The 22,830-nt window shown below is 39.1% G+C and overlaps 1 protein-coding gene across 3 annotated transcripts in view; it reads right to left on the bottom strand.

Annotated features, from left to right (window-relative positions):
* Window positions 1-417: 417 nt before the first annotated feature.
* Clock (clock circadian regulator) overlaps window positions 418-22,830 on the bottom strand; it is an 84,060-nt gene continuing 61,647 nt past the window's right edge. For 2 of the 3 annotated variants that reach the window (XM_028780731.1, XM_028780732.1), the window contains exons 16-23: window positions 22,244-22,385; window positions 21,158-21,258; window positions 20,652-20,741; window positions 17,398-17,550; window positions 16,265-16,471; window positions 15,447-15,652; window positions 10,687-11,005; window positions 418-7,429 (exon numbers count right to left, since the gene is read on the bottom strand). In XM_028780731.1, the coding sequence (XP_028636564.1) occupies window positions 7,250-7,429; window positions 10,687-11,005; window positions 15,447-15,652; window positions 16,265-16,471; window positions 17,398-17,550; window positions 20,652-20,741; window positions 21,158-21,258; window positions 22,244-22,385 (1,398 nt within the window). In that variant the 3' untranslated portion in view covers window positions 418-7,249. The remainder of the gene's footprint in view (window positions 7,430-10,686; window positions 11,006-15,446; window positions 15,653-16,264; window positions 16,472-17,397; window positions 17,551-20,651; window positions 20,742-21,157; window positions 21,259-22,243; window positions 22,386-22,830) is intronic. The other variant, XM_028780733.1, reaches the window with a different exon arrangement.

Here is a 22,830-nt window from a genome sequence, read left to right as displayed (position 1 = left end):
TGTTAGCTCTTCTTTCCAAGTATGGTTAGGCAGTAGCAAAAATTGAAGAAGTCTTTTCTGCAAGCTTTTAAGGAGTTTTCCAACTCAATAAACATACAGGATTAGATGATAGAAAAACAATTCCCATGAGTTAGAACACTTCAAAGAAATTCTAAGTCATATCCTCATCCTGCACCTTCTAGACCGGTCAGGCACAATGTAACTGTAGAAAGCAGCTGGCAGCACCGTAACCTGAGGAGCCCCACAGTCTAGGGTGTCTATCCCAAGCACAAGGTGAGGATGAGGAGGAAGCTGTTGAAGGAAGAAGTCTTATAGCAGCAGGACATCATTTCTTACAGAAAGTGGAAGGTATAAGCTATAAGGGAAACATTGGTAACAATTAGGCCCCAGTGTTAAATAAAGAAAGGAAAATGTCACTGACAGATTTAAAAACATTTAATAGTCTTTCTATAAATCCAAATGGGACTCTTACACATTATGTGCCACATAAAGCAGGTGATACTGAAAAGCAGCACTGAGGTATTCTTTATTTTTAAATCAAAGGAGACAGGTCTAGATCTAATTATTTTTACATTTACAAAACAAAACAAAAAAAAAACAAACATTGCTACTGCTTGGCTCTTTTGCTGTAGTTTTAGGTTCTGAATGCATTACAAGGGCCTAGAGAAAAGAGCATTATGCTAGTCTGTTGAGACGGTATGTTAGAGCTGTACATGGCATACAGCAGTAGGCCCGAGTGAAGGCATGCTGATGTAACACATTTTTACTTCTCCAACGGGTAACTCTGATAAACAAGTTTAACCAATTATATTGGGCTCAATTAAAATGGCAATATTGAGCTGGTAACAGGAGTCTACATTTTGTTCAATACTGTATTTCCAAACATAGCTTATGAAACCAGGAAACCTAATATAGCACCATTGGAATCTTTCATAATCCTTCATATTTCTGGTTTTAGTAAAGGGGTGTAATAAATACCTGAAAGAATGTCAGTCTCAATTTTATGAATTAGGCTTATTTCAATTAAATGTTTGCTTTAGGTGGGGGAAAAAATTCTTATCTGAAGATAAGTAGCCACGTGCATGTCCCTATTTTGGAGCTGGAAATGAAGAGCTCTATTTATTCTTGTTTTAATCTAAACCCAGAACCAAGCAGTAAGGACAGCAATGTCAAGAACAGCACAGCAAGACCACACGGAACTTAGAAATATCTGGTGCATGTTTGTACAACTACTAACTGATTTTACAAAGTTTACAAAGATAAAACTTATATATATATATATATTTTTTTTTTGCACTAACTGGTTTTAATACAGCACTATTTTGTCTTTGGGCTTTAATCTTTACACAGGGTGAATATGAAAGTGCTATACTAGAGCTTTCCACAACTTAAACCACAGTAAAATAGACTTCAAAATCATTTTAGAATGATGTAAATTCCAGTTCTGACATAAATGTTGCTTATAAGGGACTTTTTGAAGGCAATGCCTTTGCTTTTAGATGATTGTCTAGTTATACATCAACTTAACAGTTTTCTTTTTAATATATATTAGTTTTGTAGTACTCTTAAAACCATTGCCAGCAATAAATGTGAACCAGTACAGGCCAACTCAAACATAAAACATTTGAATGTCATTTCTTAAAGGGATGTCACAGTTTGTTTTCTCGGATTTAAAAGCAAACATCTAAAAATAGTATGAATTTACCTCCCTCAAAGTTAAATGTCTTTTAAGTAATTAAACCCATTTTGTGTCTGACAGTATTTTAATAACTGTTCTCCAGGGGATCCCTGTGTGTGCTAGGCCCTGCCTGTGGGACTCCAGAGCAGCAACAGTGCTAAGGGAGGATCCTATCCAGTCTGTGTGAGCAGGAAGGGTCCTCACACAGCTAGGCTTCCCATGCTCAAGCACCGCTTTACTGGACTATGGAGGCTCTAAAGACAGCCAGCTTTTCAAAGTTTTCAGTGTGCATACATTGTTCAGCTATAGATAAGGACTTCCATATATGGATATAATGATGACAGCCATTAATAGATATTACTTTGCTAGCATTTCCCCAAATGGGCAAAACCAGAGGCAATATGTGCCCATGGTTCTGTCATACTGGCCTTTGACTGTATTGGGGAAACAACTATAATAAAAAGTGCCCATTAATCAGAGAAGGCAACAAGTGACACTAGAAAAAGGTTGAGTAATGTGACCAGAGCTGAAAGGAGTTAGCTTTTAATGTTTTTTTCTTAAATGAGTTCAGAGCAGGAGGGAAGTGCAGGGACATTGAGGTTGACCCTCCACCACCACCCTGATGTACAATGGATCCCAATGATGTAGGAGTGGAGAGTGGGGTAGTGACTGCCCCAAACAAGAGTCTCCAAGGACAAGATAATGACACAATAAATTAAATACAAGAGACCAAACCACTAACTAGACAATGTAAAGATACAAATACAAATACACAGCCATTTTATTTAAGAAACCCAGAGAACTGCTTTGGGAGCACGGGAACACGTGTTCCTTGCAGCCTCTCCTAAGTCCTGTAAATACTTACTATTGTGATTGTCACTTGGTTCAGCACCTCAGTGTTTGCTGGTGGTGTTGATGGAATCTCAATAGTCTCCACAAACTATATACAACTAATTTCACTAGGACAGTTTCCTGGGAAAACCCAGGCATCTTAAAAAGTATTGTTGAATACTCAAATCTTTCACAAAGTATTATTTCAGAAAAACAAGGAATGTAGTGGTATGACAGCGGAAAAAAATATGCAAAACAGTCACGTGGAAAAAAAGAATTTTAATTTTTAAATATATAAGTTTGCTTAATTTCTGATGAGCTGTTCAACACTGTTTTAAATATCCTGAATTAGTAACTATGCCAACAAATTTACCTCCAGTGTTTCCACAGGAGACTTTAAAATAAGACCAAATTATAGTTTTCTTCAACCAAAGCAGTCTTCTCTCAGTCCTTTTTGTGCAAAAATATTACAAGAGCAACTCAAATGGGAACGCTGAAATGACATGCCAACATTTCAGGGCACATTTAAAACACTCAATAATTCTTGAAATTACTGTATCCTAAAATATTACTACCAACCGTTTATAGATTAGTTCTGTATATCTACTCAGACAGATGCATATTCCTCGACCTCTGAAAATAAACAGGCTCATTGGTCTCTTTTGGTGTCCACACAATAGGCAAGATAGGTTTACAATAGTGTTTAAATCAAACTACGCATCTACAATCTCCTGACTCCACCACATTCAAAACAACAGTCAGTTTATTTGGCTACCTTGAAATCACTCCCATAAACCTGCTACGGTTCACTGGATCTAAACATTTCTCAGAAATGTGTCATTTATAATTTCACCTAAGTGATGATTAGGGGATCCTTTAAAAATGGTTAATGCCTAAAATACAAACTTTATCTAAATGAATAATTGCAATAAAGTGCTTATTTACCTTTCAAAATGATGCTTTTAAACTGTGGTATGTTCTAAGTGTGTGCTATTCCTCCCATAAAGGATCCCCAGGCATGAGAGTCTGATCTCACCTGTCTCAGAAAGCAGCAGCACTATCTTTTGGTAGGTAGGCTGACAGTAGGCACATTACCCATGCGGATGAGGCTGTTCTAGGGCTATGGCAAAAGGGGAGGGAATTAGAAAAGTGGGAGGCAGGTGGAGGTTCCTACTACACTCATAGTTATATACAAATATATTAAATATGCTATAAAAATAGTCAACTCTTTTCCTTTGCATTTACTTGAGAAGCTCCTCTTAGAAGAGTGTTCACTCAATCCAGACCAACTTAGAAGGTCTCTATGCAATCACTATGAAAATGGCAAGTGCCGTTGTGCTGTTTCTTCACCACTGAGAAGTCCCAGTCAGCTCACTCCTGGCTATGCACCCTCAGCAATATTAATATCCAGTGTTTATACTTCCCATCGTGGACTCTGGTACTAAGAACAGGACCACAGGTACTGGAAAGACGATAGGCTTGAACAACTTTTACACAAATGGTTACCAACAAACTTTTAATCACCAAAGAAACAGAAAAAGAAATACTAAAAATGCTGTCTGTGTTCCACTTACAAAAAATTGCCTCAACTTAGTGGAAACATTTTAAACACAGTAATATCCAAGTGAAAAGAATCTACCTGTGTAGACTAAGGGTCCTTTCTAAGGCTTGACCAAGGCTCATCTCCCTCGACATGATGCCCATATACGGCTGGACTGCTTCAGTGCTCCCAACTTCCAAGAGACTGCTTTAAGGCAATGACCAACTATACAGCACACAGAATTCAAACACTTGCTAGTTAGCATGGAGTTTTCTATCACAAACTATTCAAAAAGCACTGGCATTCTTTTATTAGTAGTACATTCCTAAGCCATGTCTATGTGACAGCAGTGTACAGCACTCTAAATGCTACCCTGACTTAGGATAGAGCTTGGGGAAGGGCCGTAGTGCTCATTTGCAAGCAAGCCCACCTACCACAGTTGCTTTCTTCCCATAGTCTCTAAGGAAAAAAAGGGGGCTACTTTTCAGGATTGAGGCCCTGGTTTGACAGCAGCCTCACGAGCAGCTTTGTGCTTCCTGTTCTAATCCTGTGTGTTCAGCAACACCAGTCAGCCCATACAGAAGCAGTCCAGAGCAAGGCACCTGCAGTGCAACAAGAACCTGTTTGGCCTTCACCCTTACACCGTTCACCGTGACACAACTTCTTAACTAAAAAGCGCTGCCCAGAATCAAAAATTTCAAAGAAAATCGAATCCCCATGAAATAGAGCAAGAGAAGTTAAGGTTTCTAAGAAGTTGAGAAGTGTTTCTATTTGGTATCTTTTCATGATTTAGATTTGGGGTTTCAGTCAGCTTTGGCTACAGAAATGAACAAGCAAAAGATGAACTTTTGTCAGAATACTGGAGTCTTGTGGGGAACAGACAAAGAGTTTGCCATCCAAAGAAACCAAGAATTAAGGAGCTAAGAGGCAGCTAGCGCTGACAACTGTGCCCAGCACGAACCTCCGTGTGGACAGCAACCTGAGCAGCTAGGGGCTCCTTTATCGACTGCTGCTTTTAAGGAGAAGGATGAACTGTGAAGAACAACAGGAATTACGTAATTAGCGTGTTATATCTCACTAATGCACAAAGATAAATGAGGCACAACTCAGGACATGGAATGGCATAAAATAAGAAGGCAGACTGGAAGGGAGAAGAGCAATGTGGGTGTTCTACTTAAATCAATTTCATCACATGTGTACAAATTTGCATAAACGTGTGTATTCTCACAACCATTTCTGGTATTCATATGAATGTCAGCTAGAAGAACTCTGTGATATGTGAGTTACGGACTGGTATCTAGCCACACTTCTTTTGCAGAAGGGCAGGTACCAATTTTCTTTGGTTGTTTTCTTTTTCATCACTAACTTTCTAACTCAATTGCAGCCAGGTAAACAGGAAAACAAAGACACAGCTGAGAGCAGAGCTGAAGACAGACGGCTGACTCCGAGTCTCCGGAGCCTTTGTCTAGCAACTCTGCCTTCGTTATTTTCACTGCTGACACCTCTATTTAGAGCCTCACCGTTCCTTTCTTTTTAAGGTCAATTCTAATTTGACACACTTGTCCTCCCTTTTCTCAGTAGTACTTTATATTCTATTTTCTACTGATCTTTTTTTCTATAATTAAAAAATTCATTATTAGTACCATAAAAATCTAAAAAAAAAATGCTTTTTAAAATGTATGTAGCTTTGTTGGAGTTTATTACCGCTAGAGAATGGTATTGTCAAATGAAATCTGAATGGATGTCTAAAAAGCATGTGAGTTACATTACTCTAGTGCTGCAATGAGGGTTAAAGACAGCCTGTCCCCTTGTCTGTGCAAGTCTTCACTGGTAATTCTTAAAAGAATTACTTAGCTTTAAAGGAGGAAACAATTTTGGAATCACATTACCAACTGTGGTGCTGTTAGGGCAGTCCAAGAGACGCAGCAGTCTTCATGGGAACTTGAGATTGACACTGAGACCCACATGCTGCTAAAAATGTACTAAGGTTTCAAAACTGCTACTGAAACCAGACAATGAATTCAAGATGGTGAGTTATCACCTGAATTAAAATCAAGGCACTATGGGTTTTTTTCCCCCTCAAATAACCCTGAATCATTTCTGAATAAAAGAAGCATTGAAAATTTTAAGGATAATAAAAAGATTCCAACAAATCCTAAAAGTTAAAATTCCCACCTCTGAGAATGTTAAAAAAGTGCCTAAAATGTTTTGTGTGCAAACTTTACTCTTAGAACTGAAACATTCTTGAAATTACTTTCAGGCTTGTTGAAAACCATTTACATAAATATTCCAACTATGAAATATATCAAAATATGTGATCAAACTCTCAACCAACCATCTAAAATAAAGCAGTGCAAGTCTCTCAAACATAATTGAAAAATAATGAAATAAGGGATATTTCTGAATACGTGGAAATGTAGCAATAATTTAACCTTAAAAAAAAAATCCATTCCCAGCAGCACATTATACCTCACTCAACAAACTGTGACATCACAGCCAAAGCACGGACAAAAAGACTTGTGCCCTGGAAAAGTAACTAGAACACTACTGTGTTGTAAACAAAATGAAAAAAGAGGTTGTTATCAGTTTGTACATGGTGTCAAACCTCATGAAATGTACGCATACCTGTGAGGGACAGACAATGCCTTCATGCTGCATACACAACGTTGCTTTCTCTCCTCCATCCAGACACATATACATCTCTACAGCATCACTACACAAGAGAATTCAAACCTGCACAACATTCTCAAAGTAATCACGGTTCCATCCTTATCTGAACAGGGAGAGGAGTTTGGGGTAGGGACTACTAACTACTGGACTATCTTCATGGCATTCTAAGCAAACCCCTGGCAGTGGTGCGTTCTCTGTACTGTCTGACACAGGCACAGACCCACTAAAGCTACCAACACTGTTAGTGCTCTTCTGAGTCAGTAGATCTGGTTGGTAGCTGAGCTTGTGAGCATTTGGCAATATACTCTTTCTATCAAAAAAATACCTGGGCAAAGAAACTGTCAGAATTGGCTGTGCCCCTATAACCGTTTCCCATTGGCTGGTATTTAATGGATATCTGAAGCACTGGGCAGCACTTCCCTACCGACTAATCAGGGAACTGAACACTCATGACTATCCTCAGGAAACTGTTGAACTTCTGACCACATGTCATCCTTGCAGTTCTTCCAGTGTCAGAGAGGAAGTGTGTGCTACTGTGGCTGGGCCTTGGAAGGGTCAGTCAGGCTGTCTGTCCTGTGCCGATGGAGCTGCTGCTGCTGCTGAGGCTGGTGTTGCTGGTGGTGCGGAGGAGGGAAAGTGCTCTGTTGTAGTGGGAAGGCAGCAGAGAGGATGAGCTGTGTCGAAGGATTCCCATGGAGCAGCCTAGACGTCTAAAACAAAAAGGATTATTCAGCATGGCTTATACCTTCACCCTTGTCAGTTCACATTGACGGGAACTTCACGGTACAAAGTATACTGGTCTGGAGACAAACCGCATAGTTTTACTTCATTTCCTACAGGCCCAGATTCTAAGCAGTAAACTAGAGCCCAGCTGTGTCTGGCCAGGACCTGAACACTGCCTGGTCAGACAGACAGTGCACACAAGTCTGCCTGTTGGTAAAGAATCAAGTCGGGATTGAGAAAACAGCTTCATCAGTTTGTAATCCCAGTAGAGATAAGAGGATTCCCGAAGCTCACTGGCCAACCAACCTAACCTAGTGAGTGAGCCACGGTCTCATGGGTGAGCCACAGTCTGTCTCATGGCGCTTGTAGAAGGCATTTGCTGTTGGGCTCTTCTTTCTTCCGCCCTTCTCCACTCTTTCCACCCTTTCCACCCTTTCAATCCCCTAACACTCGGGAGAAAATGACAGAAAGGAGAGGAGGATTTTTGGAGACAGTCAGGGAAGGAAGGCAGTGTTATCTAGACTGCTCTGTGCTCATTAGGGGTGTTGTGTCCTTAGGGCAAGTGTGATCTTCCCGTCAGGAGAGCTAACATTGTCTTTCTTCTTTGTGCACAACCACTTAACAAGCTTCAGCCAACAGCAGCCAACCACCCACCCACCTCTAACAAACTTCAACCAATAGCAACCAACCAACCCACCTCTCAGGGACCCTAGCATTTATATACCCTCTGAAAAGTCCTCAGAATTTCAAATGTCACACACTCATAGAACCTATCTGCAGCTGGTCAAATCACATCCCTACTAGAGGACGAGGTAAATCATAGCTGTTGTGGACACTCTGAAGCAGCCTCATATCCCACACCTGAGATAAAAAGGAAAACGTATTCTTATATTTCCATGTTTTTTTTTTAAAGAAACCAAAATTCTCACTACAGATCCTGTTTCCAAAAAACGAAGTAGACTGAGGAACACCACCTGAGGTTGACTATGGCCTCCACATATCTGCACCTGCATACAATGGAAAGTCAGACAGCAAGCACAGGCCTCAAGTAGACCTGGGTTAACTCATTCCATCGGTAGATATGTGACTCAGTCAAGCTGTCCACTTTTCTCAGCCTTGGCCGTTTCCACTTTGTACAGACTCAGCATAGCACTCGCTTTTACTAACACTAAGGAGGAGGACACAGCTGGAGGCTGGAGTCCTGTGTGGCTGTCTGAGGTACAGAACAGAACAACAAAAGCATGCCCATCACTAGTCCACACTGTGTGCTTCATTTTCCATGTCTGACCTTCAAAGGCTCAATTTTATGACTGTCTCTTCCACCATGTTTTAACTTCTGGCTGTCTGTTAGTCTATACACAAAAAGGGACTAGCTGAGAGAATGGAAGTGTTGCCAAGGAAAGTACTTCTGGAAGACAACACACTTGCTACGTGTTTGCACTGAAGCCAAAGTGGGTGACGGACATCTGCAAGTCTGTATGAAGGAAACCTACGCACATAAACTCCAGGACAGTAAATGTAAAACAAGGAAACCTGTCACGGATCTTCACAGTTTTCTTCTTGATTTGTTATTAGAAGAAGACTTAGTAAGACAAAGGGATTTATACTATATAATTCCCTGACTACAACACAAGTTCAATTTCAAAGCAGTCCATTAGAAAAGCGAAATTATGTATTTCTTACCTATATAAATATGTTTAGGGAAAGCACTGCCCATCTATTATCTTTATGGTTCTTTTATTTTGAAAAAAAAAAAAAAAAGAAAAATGGGGTAGATTTTTGTGGTGGGGGCAGCGAAAATATTTTTAAACATTTATTTATTGTGTTTGTGTGTGCACCTGCCAGGGTTCATATGTGGAGATCAGAGAACAACTTCTACCACCATGTGGGATCTGGAGATTGATCTCAGGACATCAGGCTCAGCAGAAAGCACTTTACTTGCTAGGCCACCTCCATGGCCCCAAATGTTCATTCTTTATAAGGGCCTGTCTTCTTTGATACATTTAGAACACTGAGACTGTAAGGCATACCACATTTTAAGCATTTTACGTTTCTGTTTAATTCTCACAGGATATATATATATGTGTGCGTGTGTGTGTGTGTGTGTGTGTGTATGTATGTATACCTAAAGAATAGTCTACGACTGGTTTTATTATTTGTAATAGTAGCTAACCCCATTATTAATTGCAGTACTTCAGACTTAAGCCCTATGAAAACTATGGGTATGACTAGGCACTACTGCATTTAGCCTAGATGGACTCCAGCAGAAAACCAACCAGATTCTCCAACACTGGAGTCTAAAAACTAGTTCTATTGGTTCTTTGCTGAGGATTCCCATCCAGGTAACTTTCTTCTGGATTCCATGGAGAGGCATTCTGTATGATTTATCCACATGGTATGTGGGTGGGTTTTGTCATGAATACAAATGTCTTATTACATTTGCCAAAATCATAGCCATCAATGCCAGCTAGCTACATACCTTATGGTATATTTAGCAATTTATATGCTTTTTAAAAAAGGCATGAAGTATGAACTATTGTTATGTATTAATGAGGTTTGATGAGTTTAGATGCTATACCAAAGGTCACATGTATATGGTGAAGCAATGACTCAATGAAGGACACCTTGAGTTTAGAGCTCAAGTTCTAATGATAACCTATACTGCAGCTACACTGAATTTCGCCTCTGACATTAATTTCTAACAAGAAAATTCTAATAAGCTGGCATGGTGGTGCATGCCTATAATCCCAGCACTCAACAGGTAGAGGCAGGAGAATCTCTGTAAGTTCAAGGCCAGGTAGGAACACAACAAAATAAAACTACAGTCCAATAAAATTTGATCTGATAAGTAAGGTAACTCCTAGGCTCAAAAGGGAACCCTTCTTGATGTACCTTCCCAATAAATACAGTTTGATGGTATCTAAGGAAAAAAAAGTTCTTCTTATTAAATCCAGAAATATTGGCTTCAAGTGAGAAAATAGGCCCAAATAGATGACATGATATGACTAGGAAGTAGGCCACAATAGTTCAGATAACTGAGTCTAGCTAGGTAAGACTTTAAAAAAGACTGAAGAAAAGATAAAACAGCCAATCACACTGTGTTCTCTTTTTTTAGATATTGAAATCCCACACAATAAGCTTTTAAGAATTTCCCAGATCCTTTACAAACCTGTTCATTTAACATCTATTTATTTGACTATAAAACAGCCAGTCACCTCAAGGCAGTTTCTTCACGGGGAGTTACCTGTAAGAACTGCTGTGGTGGTTGGGTCAGCTGAGCCTGCGCTGGTTGCTGAACTGAAGGAAGCTGCTGTTCCTGGGAACTCTGCTGCTGCTGCTGCTGCTGTTGCTGTGGCTGTTGTTGTTGTTGCTGTTGTTGTTGTTGCTGCTGCTGCTGCTGCTGTTGTGTTACCGATAATGTCTGTGGCTGCTGCTGTTGTGTGGCAAAGGTAGGATAGGCAGTCACCACCTGACCCATAAGCATGGTACTTGGTACCATGACAGCCCCACAGGCTACAGGAGCAGTCACTAATTTGGTCACAAGTTGCTGACCTTGAGAAAATCTGTGAGAGAAAACAAAATCAAGTCAAAAGGACAATGCATGACTCAGCCTGTCAGTGGAGTATTTATCTCAGATAATACCCAGTGAAATGGTTCATTATGTTATAAAAGTATATGCTCTTAGCTTCTGTTTTCAGAGGCTGTCCTTGGAGGTTAGAGATGTATCGTAGTGGTAGAGTGTTTGCACAGCACCAAAAATAATTTTAAAAGACTTTTTTGGGGGGATATCAGTAAAACGAAAAATATATAGTATAATGAACATAACAAAAATAGACAGAGCCAAACACAACTTTTAAAAATACTCATACTCAAGATGAAGGGCCTTTCATATCACATATAAACACTAGTTGAAAATGAGTGAAAGATCTAAACACAAGATGTAAACATCATAGTCTTCGACAAAACAGTACATAGGTTTCATGATACTAGACTTGGCAATGACAGCACTGACAACACCAAAAACACAAGGAGGTGGTGGCATTACAAAAAAGACCAACTGGATGACGACATCACGTTTAACCAGACATGTAAAGAGCTCTTACAATCCAACAACATTCGACCCATTGAAACACTGGACAACAGTTAAAACTTAATTCCAAAAATACAAATAGCCGACAGACACATATCAACAGTCTTCACTAGACCTAATCATTAGAGAAATGAAAATGAAAACATCAGAAAGCCATTGCATACCAATCAGGACAGTTGTTAAAGAAAACCTAACAGACGAGGAAAACTTGCCTTCATTTGCTTTCTACTGCTATGATAAAAAGCCATGACCAAAAAGAAGCATGAGGAGGAAAGGGCTTATTTGGCTTAGACTTAGATATCCCAAATCACAGGGCACTGAGGGAAGCCACACAGGGAAAATGGAGGGAGGAACTGAAGCTGAAATTATGGACAGATATTGTTTACTGCTTTGCTCTTCTAGCCTTTCTTATAAACCCCAGAACCAGCTGGCAGGGGACTGCACTGTCCACAGTAGGTAGGACCCTTCTACACAAGCCATTTGCCAAGGAAGTACCCTACAGACTTGCCTCCACACAGTAGGAAGGAGGCACCAGTTCAACTCAGGTCCTTCCCAGGTAACACTAATTTGTGTTAAGTAGACAAACAATTAACCAGACAATCATCTAACAGTTTCTCAAAGAATTCCAGGAAGACACTGTGTTTCTGAATATAGCACAGAGCCAAGGCAAAGGAAAGCAAGGACCCAGATCTGTATTTACTCCCAGCAGTCAGAAGTGGGAAGCAACCCAAAGATCCACATAGAGGATGGCAAAGCAAAATGCTATCTATATATTCTATAAGGAAGAATCTTTGGTCTTAAAGAGGATCTGATGTGTGAAAAGGCAGATGAGCCCCGAGAAAAGCATGTGAAGTGAAATAAAGGTGTTACAAAAAAAAAAGCGAAAATTGAGTAGTAAATTTACATGAAGTAACTTCAGGCAGTCAAATTTATATAAATAGGAAATAGATGGTGTTGCCAAAAGCAACAGGAAGAAAGGTTAAGGAACTGTCTAGTCAATTTGGCAAGATAAAAATGTTCTGACGATGGCTGTAGTGATAGTTGATACCACACTCATCTATGTACTCAAAGCCACCGAACAGCACACTTTAAAATGGTTAATATAGAATTTTTGTTATACGTATTTTACCAAGTAAAAATTTTAAATCTGTAAAAGTAAACTTTTTATAAAATGACAAGGTGCTTAGATGTTGAGTATGTATTGAACATGATTCATTTACTACATTGTCAACTACTTTATGACCAAATTAAGTATGCTACAAAATAATATTTAAAAATTTATGCTGGGCGGTGGTGGCGCACACCTTTAATCCCAGCACTTGGGAGGCAGAGGCAAGCGGATCTCTGAGTTCGAGAGTTCGAGGCCAGCCTGGTCTACAGAGTGAGTTCCAGGACAGCCAGGGCTACACAGAGAAACCCTGTCTCGAAAACAAACAAACAAAAAAAAAACATAAAAAAATTTACATTTGTCAAAAACTTATATTCAAGGTTTTATTTTATAAAAGTAAGAAGAAATGGAATTTTAAGGATAATTAAGAGTGAATTTATTAGCACAGCATATTCCTTCCTGTCTGAATTTACTCATTTTTCTTTTTTTCCTTTCATTTTTGATGACAATTTCTTGTGTGAGATAAGGTTCATTTCTAACACTGACAGCAAGAGAACAGACATGACTAGTCCAGATAGACATGACAAAACCGAGCTGCAAACTGCTCAAAGTTCAAAACTGGTTTAGTACAGATATGTACTTTATTATTAATACAGTCCACATGATAAAAAACTATTTATTTATTTTTGCAGTGCCAAGGATTGAACCCTGGGCTATTTGTACTCTACCACTGAGTTACATTCCGAGTCCTTTAAAAATGTATCCCTAACTCATGTCAGACCTTAAAACTTAAATTTTGTAGAATATAAACTTCAGGACCAAATGCTTGGGTGCAAAAGAAAACAAACCAAAGAAATTAACCATTCAAAATTTCTACATGAATCAAGTTCAAAGAAACAACACTTACAGTCTGTTTAGTCACAGATGAGCTAAGGGCTCATTTCTCTGCAATGCTGAACACTCTGCCCACCGCCACCAACAAATGCACAAAGAACACTCTAGCCACTTCTGGCACCGATACTTTCTTTACTCTCCACTGCTTCACCTCCCACAGCCATTCAGTTGTTTCCTGGCTATAATGCCTCTCTGAACTCTTCACACAGAAACCTCAAAGCACTTTTTTTTTTTACAACACAGGCCAACAAATTCCCCCACAAAGCTCTTCCTGACCACACTTTCATCCGCTTGCTTCAGCCCATAAAACTCATTACCTTCTGTATAAATCCATCAAATATTTGTGAGCTAGTTATCCTTTTAGTTTTTATTAATCTTTCATTCTTGTGGAAAAAAAGGAGCCCCTCCCCGCCACAAAAGTATTTACAAATGGTTGCTAAAATACATCCTCTAAAATTCACATTCTAGTTTCATGTCTTTCTTCTTGTGCTTTAAAATCATCTTCTGGTTGGGAATGTACATCATAACAGTACGTATACCTAGCATACAGAAGGCTCTGGGCCCAGTCACCAGGGCACTCCCATGTGCATTCATGAGACTTTCCCAAGAACATGACTGCTAAGCCTGGATGTTTTAAGGTGAGGAAGGTGATCTCCAAAGAACAACAGATTCTCTGTTCGCATTGCCTATATAATCCTATAGCTTCCTTGGTCTGAACATTATGTTATTTAAAAAAAAATCATATTGCTCAATGCAAAATCTGTAAGCAGCAGCATACTTGTGAAGGAAATAAAAACATGGAACTATTTCCCATCATGTATTTAAGACCACAGAGATCCTATAGTTAAAAAAAAGCTTCTCAATAAACTGTAATTATGCAAAAACTTATTTTAATTTAGCTATTCAGACTTCTCAGTCAAGACCCAAATGCCTTTTTTTCTTCAATCTACTTAGAATATCTATTTAGGGATCTAAGCTTTGAAACCATGAGTTCATAGCCACCTCCTCTGATGGAGTAGTTGGCCAAACTATTAAAAACACATATTTTCTCATCTCAGACATGGGGAAATAAAGGAAGATAATATTAATATATAGATTTAAAATTTTTGAGCAGAAAGATAAGCTATCCTATTGCTGCTCTCGTAACATCTTTACTAAAAAGGCCCAAGGCACACTTGCACAGAGCCTGTAAAAGCCTTGTGTGACAGTGCACTACAGTGTGGCTTTTTTATCTGACAGCCCAGTTTGGAATGAAGAATAAAATTTAATGTTATTCTGTTAAGTCTTTAATAATAGATATGGCATTTATTTCAAATTTTAAAAGCTGTCTATAGTAAGCAACATTTTATGTTAAAAAATAAAATTGTTGGCTTTGGAGAAAAGTATAACACTAAGGACTGAACTGAGGGGTTCTACCCATGCTAGGCAGGTTCTCTATTCCTGGGTTACATCACCAGCCCCTAAATATACATTTTATTCATTTATTTATTTATTTATTTATTTATTTTGATTTTCTTTTATTGTGTCTGTCACATCCATGCAGGCATGGAGGAGGCCAGAAGAGGTCATGAGACCCCACAGAGCTGGAGCTGGGAATTGAACTCATCTTTCTAGAAGAGCTTCAAGGGCTCTTCAGCACCGAGGCATCCCTCCCACCATATAGGGTTTTTAAAAAATATTTGTTTTATTTATTTTATGTACATGAGTACACTGTGGGCTGTCTTCAGACATAAAAGAAGAGGGCATCAGATTCTAGTACCAGTGATTGTGAGCCACCATGTGGTTTCTGGGAATTGAACTCAGGACCTCTGAAAGAGCAGTTAAGGCTCTTAACCTGAGCCATCTCTCCAACCCTAGACTTTAATCAATCAATTTACATATCTGAAAATAATAAATGATGTGTGACAACTACCTTATTTGTCTGTCCTGAGTGAACGTAGTGACTGTAGCACTCTGGGTACTGTTCTGTGGCATACTGGATGGAATCTGGACCATGCTCCCAGCCGCAGGCTGAGAGATCACCATCGTATTGTACAGCGGGGCTGTAAGAGTGCTCGGCGTCTGATTTGGAAGAGACGTTTGCTGACTGTGTCCACTCATTACACTCTGTTGACTCTGCTAGAAAACATTGAATAGAGATTAGATAACAGTTACAGGAGACCATGCTTCTCTAGTCACCATCTAATAATGGTGACAGAACAGAAAAGGACTAGCTACATATATTATTCTGAGAAAAATCTAGACTGACTTGTAGTAAATGACTTAGTCTGGATTCTCTGATGGAATGTAAACTAGGACTTTAAAAGAAGCATGCTCTTTACAGGAAAGTAAAAATATGCACAGAATACTGACTAAAAGCAAGTCAGTGATGGTCACACACTCATGCTTTACAAATATAGTCACAGATATACTGTAATTGGTTGCCATAAATCTACAGAACAAGTAAACTGTTCTGCCTCCCCAATAGTCTGTCTAGTCAGTATGTCTGCTACTCAGCCTCTTTGGCAAGTCAAAGACTTTTTACATACGGAAAGTCTGCAAGTTATAAGAACTTGGCACAATTATTAAACTGGGTCCTTAAACAAATCACAGAATTATTAAATATAAAATATTTAACAGTAATATTTTCTACAAAATATTTTAATGATTAGTATTTTATGCTCTAATTTTTATGAAAATTTAAAAGCGGATACAATGCAGCCCATTTAATTAGATATTTTAGTCAATTACCTGAGTTGATGTACTTTGTAGAGTCTGCTGTTGTATCATGTGCTGGCCTGTGCTGATATGTCCGGCATTCATTCCACTCTGAATCTGGTTAGCTGGGACAACTTGGCCTTGCATATTTATAGGTGCGAGTTGCTGGATATTAGAATTTCCAGAGGAAAGTTGAACAGAACCAAAATTCAATCCAGGGTTTGATTGCTGCAAAAACATCTTTGAAAATAAAGATTACATTTTAATGAAATTTCTTTGACAGGCAAAAAGGCACAGTAGGTACAAGTGTTTATTGTACAAGTCTGACAGCCTGAGTTTCATTTCTGGATCCCATAGTGAAAGAACAGATTCCTAAAAGTTATCTTCTGACCCCCACATATACTCTGTGACACATATTATTACATTTGGGGTATCTGCACTGGGAATCAAACTTAGGGCTACAAGCATTTTACCAATGACCTACATTCCCAGCCTAAATATACTTTACAGTTTAAAAAAAAAAAGGAGAACACTGAAAGAAACCAGCAAAATTAAGTTTAACAGTCAAGTAATAAATCATTAGAACATTTCATGTGAACAGCAATAGGAGCAAAAATAGTAGCAATAAAATATGAAGCTACACATTCATATTTTTAACTCATACAACATCTATTGTGTCACAAAGTGCCCCTCAGAGGGCTGCTGCTGGCAGCGTTGTATCCTCAGCCACGCAGTTTGTAACCGTGTACAGAAGTAGTGTTCACTTAGGTTCCCTTCAGCAAAGCCCTAGTGCCCTAGGTGGCACTGTCAGTTAAGTAATAAGTGTCTTAGCTCAGCAACAGGAATCATATCTATTGGTATTTTATTAAAACTATTACAAACACTCTACCGTAAATGTTCTATAAAATATAATTTTATACTATGGAGTTGAATTTACTAAAACTTTGAGTTCATTAGTCTAAATACTAGTGGTCTGACAGCAATGTCCTCAGCATGAGTATGTTTAGAGGCTCTATACTATTAAGCAAGTAGCCAAGATTTACAGAACTGGGAAAAATTGACCTCTTGCCTCTGACATTTCATTGAAAAAAAAAAAAACAAACAAACAATTTTTAGGAACTTAAAACATAAAAAGAGATTCTCTGTGCTCAGACAGAACAAGTTACCTGTAGCCCTTGACCATGGACCATTTGAAGCTGTTCTTGAATTTTCCGTAGTTCTTCTTGCTGCCGATGGATATTTGCCTCTATCATCCGTGTCCGCTGCTCTAGCTGGTCTTTTAGATGCTGCATGGCTCCTAACTGAGCTGAAAACTGAAACTGAAACAGCACACGGGAAGAGAGGACAACAGAGTTTAGAACCCCTTGGTTGCCGGCAGCAGCTGTGCGCTGTGAGAAGCAGACAGTCTCTGCCTGCAGACCACTGGGGGAGGCTGCACAGGAAGGCAGGTGCTCATGCTCCTGGGAATGGTCCTTGTGCCTCTCTTCCATCGAGCGCCAGTGGGCAGCTTCTGCGATGAGTCTCTAGCCATACACACCCTCCTGGTGCGGAGGAGAGGGTGTTTAGGAGGCTGAGTCCAAGGTTCTTTCCTGGCTCTTCTCCCTCCAACTTACTTTAGTGGTTGTTCTCACATTTTCCCCCCCCTTCCTCCTTTTTTTTTTTTTTTTAAAGTTACAGTTTACTACCTGGGAAGGGCATATGCCATAGGATGTGTGTGTAGGTCAGAAGACAACTTGGAAGAGTCAGTTCTTATTTCTTAAGGGATTCTTCTTTAAGTTACTAGTTAATATATTTTTATATTACCCCTGCTTGAATTTTGGTACACTTTTGATTTCTGAGTCGCTGAACAAACTACAGTTAGACGGTGTAAGTGTGTCCAGCTATGATAGCACACTCCTTTATTCTTAGCACTGGGGAGGCAGAGGCCGTGAATCTCTGTGATGTCAAGGCCAGAAAGTTCTAGGCTAGCCAGGGTAGAGTGAGCTCCTGCCAAAAAAAAAAAAAGAAAGAAAAAGAAAGAAAAAGACGAACAACAACCTGCGCTTACACTGCAGCTTAATAATTTAGTAGAGTGAGTTGTTAGTCGTTCACTTCACTTCTACATTTTACCACAGGAGACTGTACCCCGCACCTGGAATGAATCCAGAGCAAAGTCTGTCATCTCTAGAGTCCCCTGTGTGTACATCAGCAGAATTATCCAAAGTTAGGCAGGAAGATCACAAGTTCAAGACCTACCTGGGATACAGAGTGAGTTCAAGGTTAGCCTAGGCAACATTTTAAGGCCCTGTCTCAAAATAGGAAGTAAAAAGAAAGGGCTTGAGTGCTCATATATCAAGCGTTTGTCCAGAATGTTCAAGACTCCACGTTTCAGTTCTTAGTATCCTCCTTCCTCTCCACACATCTGACTGACAACCAATAGTTTATTCTTGTGCTATTTAGAAAAAATTATAAAACATTTTATCTAATACTATCCTTAGACCAGCTTAAACTATAGTTTTTCAACGCTAAGCAATTCTAAGAAATCATGAATGAATGCACACGAGTTACTGTCCATTCAGGGTTTCTGTCTTCTGGATTCTCTGTCCAGTTAATGAGTTACAATGTAGACACACTGATGACTTACTGCTCCTCTAGTTACTCTGTACTATGTCACAGCAGAACATTTCACTTTATGGAAAATGGACTTTCATTGTTCTGCAGTGAACTGCACCAGCAAGTTGGAATGGCCACCCTACCCCTCATGGTCTGTCTTCAGAAAGGCTGGACTAAAGGAGCTCTTTCCAAACTTGTGCTCAAGAGATTGAACATTACTCTTTTTTTTTTTTTTTTTTGAAATGGCTTTGCTATGTAGCCTTGGCTAGATTGGAACTCTCTTTCATAGGCCAGGTTGGCTTCATACTTCTGGTGATCCTCCTGCCTCTGTCTCCCAGGTACTGTACCATCATCCCTGACTTCTGAATATTACTTTTTAAAGCATAAAACACTGACTTTTGAAGATGGCAATGACTAATTGATATCATGTATTAAATTCTATTAGGCTTGAAAAACATTATAAATTTAGTACTTCAACTTTCTCATGCCTTTTAAAAATATTTGTTAAAATGTTATATTTATTTTTATGTCATACATATATATCTTATTGTAACTAAAGTTATTGTTTCCATACATAAATGTTGTCACAATTTTAAGCATTTCTAATATGTACAAACCAGAAAAATAGAAACAAGCACAGAATAAATAACAAGAACAGAAAAGTAACGTACATACTGGATGAAAGCAGAAGACTGAATGCTTAGTTGTATGTTTCGACATAGTATATATTTCAAGAAAACACCTCTATAAAGATGTTAACAGTGCTTAAGTGACAACATGAGATTAAAGAATAATATTAAATGTCTGCATAATACATAAAAATTCTGCCAATACTTCAAAATAAGATGTAAATATTCAATTTAATATTTAATAATACTGTTATAGAGCTCTTAATAGGTTAGTGTGGCTAAAAATCAGGATTTAGTGCCAAATAAAATAGTCAGAAGATTTCCCGCTATATTGATTCCTATTTAGTAGTGTCGTTAATGTCTCTGACATGTTGAATGAGCTCTAAATCACAAGAAGGTACACAGTAGTGCTTTGGGAATTCCTCTCCTCTTGCTAATTTCAGCATTCCTGCCTCCTCTGGACTAAGGTTATCTCACATTTCTAAACACATCTCCATTTTTTTTTTTTTGAGGTTCTCATGTAGTTCAGGCTGACTGTGAATTGACTATGTAGTTGAGGATAACCTTGAACTCCTGGATCTTCTGCTTCCACCACCTCTCAGCACATGGGCACGCACTACCATACTCAGCTTCTCCACATGTTTAAGCTGCAGTTAAGGATCCAAGTCATGGTGTAGACTAAATTAACATGATGTTTCAGTTATGTTCTTCCCTCTAGATCAGCAGCTTGTTAATATAGATATACAAATACTGTCAGCATCCGATATGTGTACATATGCAATGGATACACAGAACTAAATAAATAGCCTTGTGCAAATACATGATTCAACAGAATATATAGTTACTCAAGTCTTCCAATATCCATAAGGAAGGACAAGATGAACTAGTATATTTCAGTTTAAGATTATTCTACCTGTAGGCTGTTGTTATATATAAGATGTTATAGCACCATAAGCAAGAAGATATGAGACCAACATTTATCTTTAAAGATACATGTACCTGTGATTCTATCTAGTAAGGGTTCAGTGGTACCCAAAGTCATTGCAAATAACAAAAATGTCACTACATATTCTAAATACTTCCAATTAAGATTTACTGCCTTTATAGCTATATGTATTTATATATACATATGTATAAAACCATATTTGCTTAAATGCAATTATCATTTGTAAACGCTCAACTAAAACAAACAAAAATACCTGTGACATGCCTTGTGGAATTGGTAAATTTGCAGCTTGAGACATCGCTGGCTGTGTTAATGATGGACCAACTGACTGGGAGTTTATGGACTAGAAGCAAAATAAAAAATGACAATGAGGTGACACTCACTCATCTTCCAATACAATACAATACAATCTACTTATCACTCAAGGACAATCAACCTCATACTTGGTTGAGTACGAAGTGTGCTGCCCTTTTTACTCTTATCTTTCTTTTCCCATGGTGCCCAGCACAGGCCCTTGGATGTACAGTCAATGAAAAGTTGAGTGGACTGAACTGAAGACAACAGGAACTAACTAATAGTTCTCAGTTAGCACTTTTTCACAATTAAAAACAAAAGTCTAGCATTTTATTTCAGATGTGGAAAACATTTTGAGTGTCCTATGTCAGCAAAGGATTTGATCCTTCCAGAGAGGGCACTGCAGACATCTGTGAGCACATCAGCGGGCTCCCGAAGGGCTATGATGTCAGCTAGAGAGCATACCTGGCTGCTGAAGGATGACCTCCGCTGCGCCATCTTTTCATGAGCTGGCAGATGCTGTCTGGGAGGAGTGCTAGTATCAGTAGGGATCTTTGTTGGTGTTGCTGAAGACAGTCAACAGAGAACAGAATTAGTACTTACAAACAGTCTGAATGATTCATCTCAAAACATGCTAAACGAATAGAAAAGCTGAGTTAGCTTTCCGTTATTAGATAAAAATTAAATCCATGCCTATAATTTTAACTACTTTTTAAAGGACACAGCAAACATGTGAGATAGTACAACTTTAAAAACAGTTTCTCTCATCCTCTTCAACACCCTCAAGGGACAGGCTTCAGAACTTCTACCTTCAGAACAGATATAAAAATCCACACACACTAACAGACAGCCCAGTGTTTGCTTGTCTTGCATCCTTCAGTGTAATTCAAGTCAACCTCAGATTACTTCTAATATCTAATACAATGCACACTTGATAACACAGCTGCAGCATTACTGAGAAAATAATGGCGAGCAAAGAAGCCTACACACACTCACTATAGATACAACTGAGGAGGCATGTTCTATCATATGGCTGTAGATACAACTAACTTAAAGACAATTATCAAGTCTTCACAAATTAAAGAAAAGGCTAGAGCTAGACGCTAGTCACTAGAGCAAAGGCTCAGTGGTTAATAGCACTTACTACTGCAGAGGACCAGGGTTCTCTTCCCATCGGCCAAGTGGTGGCTGACAACCATCAGTAACTCCAGTCCCAGGGGGTCTGAAAACCTTTTGACCTCCATGGGACACTAGGTGCACAGATCACATACAGGCAAAACATTCATAAATCTTATTTACCTGGTTTTACAATGAAAGGTAGTATTTTCTCTTTTTAAAGAATAATTTTAGTTAAGCAGAATATTACCACCTACACTTCATCACGTTAACTCTTTTCTAAAGATAAGTAATTTGCTTCTCAATGGAAGCTTTACTTCAAAACTGGAAAAGATTAGCATTTGAAGATGTGCTTGACAAAAGTACTGATGTCAGCAACACAAATGACTGAGCAGAGCTCTTTGAGACACTCTTGTCCTCAGCTGCGGCACTTACAGGACGGGTCTGACACGGCCGTGTGAGATGACTTTCTAGAGCTTCTGGAGGAGGCGGAAGGAGTCGGGCTGTGATCGAACCTTTCCAGTGCTTCCTTGAGACTCACTGTGTTTATACGATTGTCAGACCCAGAATCTTGGCTCTAAGGAGACAAGAGGAATATAAATGTTTTCTTAGTGCTCACTACAGAGTTCTCAACACAGTTTTACCAGGGCTGGAGAGATACTAGTATGCAAAAGCAGTCACCATTAAAGCATAAGGACCTGAATCTGAACTCCCAGGGCCCACCGTGAGCCGGGTGCAGTAGCTCACCTCTGTAACCCCAACATTTTTGTGGCAAGATGGGAGGCAGGGACATGTGGGATTCCTCAAACTACAAGGGACAGTTAGATTGGGGTGCACAGCCGAAGAACAGAGTACCTCACATGGGGTTGACTGGGAGGAATGATGTGCACACAGACACACATGCATGCACACATGCGCACATATACACACACACACAGAAAAATTAAATCATTCTTAGTTTTTGCCTAAAATAAGGCGAGAGAGAGAGAGAGAGAGAGAGAGAGAGAGAGAGAGAGAGAGAG

The sequence above is a fragment of the Grammomys surdaster genome, unplaced genomic scaffold (assembly GCF_004785775.1).
Source record: "Grammomys surdaster isolate TR1022 unplaced genomic scaffold, NIH_TR_1.0 372, whole genome shotgun sequence".
Lineage (NCBI taxonomy): Eukaryota > Metazoa > Chordata > Mammalia > Rodentia > Muridae > Grammomys > Grammomys surdaster.
The sequence above is the reverse complement of the archived record's forward strand: the minus strand, read 5'-3'. Positions and strand labels throughout refer to the sequence as shown.